The 4935-nt window shown below is 29.6% G+C and overlaps 1 protein-coding gene across 1 annotated transcript in view; it reads right to left on the reverse strand.

The window, feature by feature from the left end:
- Positions 1 to 1261: 1261 nt before the first annotated feature.
- Positions 1262 to 4935, reverse strand: part of LOC108573071 (alsin) — a 7912-nt gene continuing 4238 nt past the window's right edge. The window contains exons 5-14 of the mRNA XM_017935436.1: positions 4696 to 4897; positions 3539 to 3719; positions 3287 to 3453; positions 3075 to 3184; positions 2781 to 2992; positions 2157 to 2714; positions 1883 to 2059; positions 1627 to 1795; positions 1378 to 1560; positions 1262 to 1309 (exon numbers count right to left, since the gene is read on the reverse strand). Of these exons, the coding sequence (XP_017790925.1) occupies positions 1262 to 1309; positions 1378 to 1560; positions 1627 to 1795; positions 1883 to 2059; positions 2157 to 2714; positions 2781 to 2992; positions 3075 to 3184; positions 3287 to 3453; positions 3539 to 3719; positions 4696 to 4897 (2007 nt within the window). The remainder of the gene's footprint in view (positions 1310 to 1377; positions 1561 to 1626; positions 1796 to 1882; positions 2060 to 2156; positions 2715 to 2780; positions 2993 to 3074; positions 3185 to 3286; positions 3454 to 3538; positions 3720 to 4695; positions 4898 to 4935) is intronic.

Here is a 4935-nt window from a genome sequence, read left to right on the forward strand (position 1 = left end):
CGAAATTTCATGAATTTTTATATTTTTATGTTAAAAAATATTTTCAGTATGTTGTTTTGATCTCAAGAAAAATTTCGACCGATTTAACATTTTTGAATTCTCGCGTACCATTATTGTTATGGCATGTGTGCTTATGATATTGCAAAGAACATAATATCGTTATTATAAGGTTACTAAGTTATATATCATTAGTTTCTCGATTGTTGTTTTCTAAACCCTACTAAATTATATTTATGGCAGTTAAATGAGCTAAATAGTTATATGATATTGTATATTATTATATGTATAAATGCCAAAAACCATTCCTTTTATATAATTTATTATTCTTTATACATTCTTAAAATTGTCACAAAAGAATTTTATAACAATATTGAATAAATGCTTGTTGAAATGCAGCAATAAATATTGTAATGGAAAATAATAACAGAATGTATATGTACATGGATGTCCTTACAAATCTTTAATTTAAATTTATTCCTTAGAACATTAGAATATTATACACAAATAATATAAACAAATAATATAAACAAATAGTTTCAACTTTAAATTCGTTTTCATAATATACAGGTCTGGGCGGGATGTGTGGTACAACCGGGTAGAGGATGATTCTACATGTAAAAATAAAACGATAATATAGAATAACATTTTTTCATAAAAGTTGTTTTCGAGAAAATTGAATTTAAAAATTCGTCGAGTACACGTACATTCGATTATCTTTCGGTTTTATGTTTATACTAATACGCGATGCCAATGTCATGATAAATACCGATACATCTATTAACAATTTTCTTAATTTATATTTACACGTAGAATCACCCTTTGCTCTGTTGTACCACTCGTTCCGTCACACCAAGTGTGACTGGCCTACAAAGAGCAAAACAAATTTACTAACTTAAATATATATATACACTGTACATTAATATCTTTAAAGTATGTGATATGTAATCTCACTACTTACGTTATTAGGACAAGTTAATCTATTATTTGCGTGTATATTATAATTTTGATTTGTATTAGTTATAATAAATACGTATAATTACTTTGAACAGTTAATGGTACACAAATCATTCATTTTACAATGTTTAATATTTTATTAAATTATATTACTGTAACTGAATGATAAATTTTGAGGTACTGTTTTATGGCTTTATACATATTTATTTATTGTGTTATACGCATATTATGACAAGTTATTTTTATTATTAAAATTTGTTTTATGATTTATGTTTTTACTTATTTATGGAAAGTATTTTTTTCATGTTCAGTCACCGACATTAATTTTCTCTTGCAATATTTGATAATAACAGGCCTAAAAAAGTAATATGTTGATTAAACCTTTGAATTTTAAATAAGTTTTTAAGAAATATGATATCTAACCTTAAGAGTGGTGAACATAATTCCAAGTTCTCCATTTTGTAAGTAGGGTTCCATGAAATCTTCCATAAAATGTATTTCACTACCCAGTTGTAATACACTGGCACGTACAACAACAAAACAAAAAACAGGAAGTAATTCATCCATTGTCCACAAATACGTAGTACCTAATTGCTTTTGAACTGCCTATTATAAAAAATATATAAAATTTAATAAAAAGATAATTACATATACTACAAAAGTCTAACTTACTTGTGTCATTTGTTCAAATGTATTCCTAACAACTAATAATTTTTCTAATGGCGAGAACGTGGTTTTCAATTGTTGTAATGTTTCTATAGCCTCACTGAAATATGGCTCACTTGGATAGGGTAACGTACTTTCGTTTAGGTTTATTACGTTTGCGTTTTTCCAAAATTTTCTGAAATTTCATTAGTTTTCAAAAATTTAATTACTCGTAAATAAATTTAACAATTACTATCTTGCTATTTCTAAAGGAATTACATACTGATCGATGCCTAAAAATGCCATTAGTGTTATATCAGGTTGCTTGTTCCATTTCATTAATCTTTCCCAATAGGCATCATCTTCTTTTTTATTATGTAAAGCATATAGTACAAAAAGCGCTGAATGTACACGAGGTAATAATATTGGATGAAGTATTGCTGCAGCGCTTATAACTTGACTAATAAAGTAAATTAAAATAAAGAAACATAATACTATTATAAATATGCTAAGTAAATGGTGATAAATTATGTAAATAATTAAAATGCAAAACATACGCTTCCTCTTCATTTTCTGTTTCCAATACGTGTTCCTTTCCACCGCGTGGTAACGCCGGAAATAATAGAGTGACTATTTCATATATTCTTGAAGTAATACTATGAAGTTCGGATACAGCATGGCTAAGTAGCAAAGGATGGACTCTTACACCACCATAAGTAGCTGTGTACACAGCAGCAACTTCTGTTAAAAGTGTTCCTAGTGGATGATGTGAGCTCTCAAATGCTTTAATTAAATATTTATGAATTTCATGGTAGCTCTGTACAGTGAGTTTGTTTCTTCCAAAACAAGGAATTTTGTCTAACTCGTCAATGATTTCGTTATTTCTTTCCTTACTAGTGGGAGTATTTGTCAAAAGTTTTTTTCGTTCTAAAGACTTTTGGTGTGACTTAGTTATTAGGCTAGCAACATTTTGCCATGCACGTTGTGTTTCCACAGATTTGTCAGTTGCACCCAAAGGTTTCATACCTGGTTCAGATACACCAAGTTGTTGATAACATTGTCTAAATATGGCTTTCCATTTTTGATCTGCTGAGACACATAATTTGCCAAACGACCTATATAGAAGAAAAAAGAATACATTTAAAACTAAGTTAGAACAACTGAGTCCATAAATCACTTACGTCGGTTTCGAATTAGTTTGTGCTTTTTCATTAGCTTTATTCATGTGCAGTGTTGCAATAACCTTTACACCTTCATTCCAAGCACCATTCATATTGCCTTCTAATCGATCACCACTTCTAAATGTTAATGTACCCTTGCCATAAAAAATACCAGCCGATTTAAATTCACCTTCATAGTGAGTACCATCTTCAAACACCATTACTCCATGGCCCTTTAATCAGAAGTATTTATTTTAATTTTTTAATATACAATACATATACACATAAAAATTGCGAAAATACTTAAGTATTTACTGTTAAAACATCTTGCATAAAAACCCCTTCATAATAAATACCATCCAGTGTTACAATTAAACCACAACCGTGTTTCATACCATTACTCCATGATCCTAAATATTTTTCACCTGAAATAACATACTGTTCATTTAAAACCTATTTTAAAATTTTTAATTTTACTATAAAAATGTAAATTATCTCCTTTTTCTAATCGTACTATGAAGATATACCTGCCATGATGTCATCCATAATTCCATATCCCTGTTTAACACCTGCAGCCCATTCTCCAATATAAATAGATGCTACAGATGCCATAAAGTGACCCTCCTTTTTAACACCATGACCATGTGGAAATCCATCTTTAAAGTATCCTTCATAAAAATCTCCATTATTATATCTAAAATATTTTACATTCCACTTTAAATATTACATGTTGTATATAAGTTGATAATTAAAATGTTAACAATCACTCAAAAACTAACTTCATTGTTCCATATCCATTCTGTTGACCATCTTTCCACTGCCCTTCATATACACCCTGTGATGGATATTCCATTTTACCACTACCATGAATAACACCTTTGTGAAATTGTCCTACATATTTACGCCCATCATTCCACTCTAATTTTCCAGAACCATGTGGTTTACCACTTAGCCATCGACCTATGGATCAAAGTGAGAAAAACATTATTTTTCTTATACAAGGTGTTCACCAACTAATGAGAGAAATTTTAAGAAGTAATTGTACAAGCCAAAGTAAAATGAAAATCAAGAATAATGAAATTGCACTTGAGACTTTGTGTTTTAGTTACAAGCAGTTAAAAAATACACACTGGTCGGTGTAGAGCAGGTCAGAAGACGAGGGTACAGTAGACTCTCTCTTAACTGGTCCCTATAGGATCGGATTCCTGGCCGGATAAACGAATGGCCAGTTAATCCAAAAATATATACAAAATATCATTTATAGCTTATAAATAAAATAAAAAGCATATATGTTTATTATTTACATATGAAATGTAAATATAATATATAAAATTGTATATTTATGACAACTGACTGTAATCCAAATACAGTTAAAAAATTATAGGATCATTACAGTGCACTGTATCATTCCTACAATCTTTTGCCACGTTCTGTATACGGGTAAAACATTAGATTTTGGATAGAACGATAAAAAATGATAAAAAAAAATTGGATTACAATATTCGACTGAAAACTCGAACCCGAGTTAAATTCTCTACACTTTTAGCTTTTTTCTTTTATTTTATATCAAAATTCGTTCGATTGAAGTTTCCTTTATTATAAATACTATGAACCACAAATGAGTGATGTGACACCGAATTAGTTGAGCCTCCTGGCGAAAATGTGACTGATTAAACCAGAACCCAATAAGAGGGAGTCTATGGTATATACCGTCACCGTTTTCTTTCCGTAACTATTTTGAAGTAAACTGCTAGCCGTGCATCATTGTTTTCGGCGGTGACGATACTCTCGTCTCAAAGTTATCAAAATTATCACTATAATAATATCATCAATATATTACACCTATGAGAAATTTATCATTTATATTATAATTTTTAAATATGAAAAACAATAGAAAATATGTGATATATATTATTATTGTTAATGATTTACAAACCAGTATACTTTGCATCTTTGAAAACACTGTGCTTTGTGAAAGTGTATGAGCTAGAACGTACTATTGGAGGTACATGCCCAATGACCCTTTGTAAGCTAGACTTTATAGCATTTTGCAAAACACACAGCCATTCATTGCGCTCAGAAGGTGTTGGAGTATATAAGACAAATGTATCTTCTGGAGCTACTATTGATATAGCATTCTGAAACATAAATGTACAAATACAAAAGTTTATATTAT

Source organism: Habropoda laboriosa, unplaced genomic scaffold (assembly GCF_001263275.1).
Source record: "Habropoda laboriosa isolate 0110345459 unplaced genomic scaffold, ASM126327v1 scaffold89, whole genome shotgun sequence".
NCBI lineage: Eukaryota > Metazoa > Arthropoda > Insecta > Hymenoptera > Apidae > Habropoda > Habropoda laboriosa.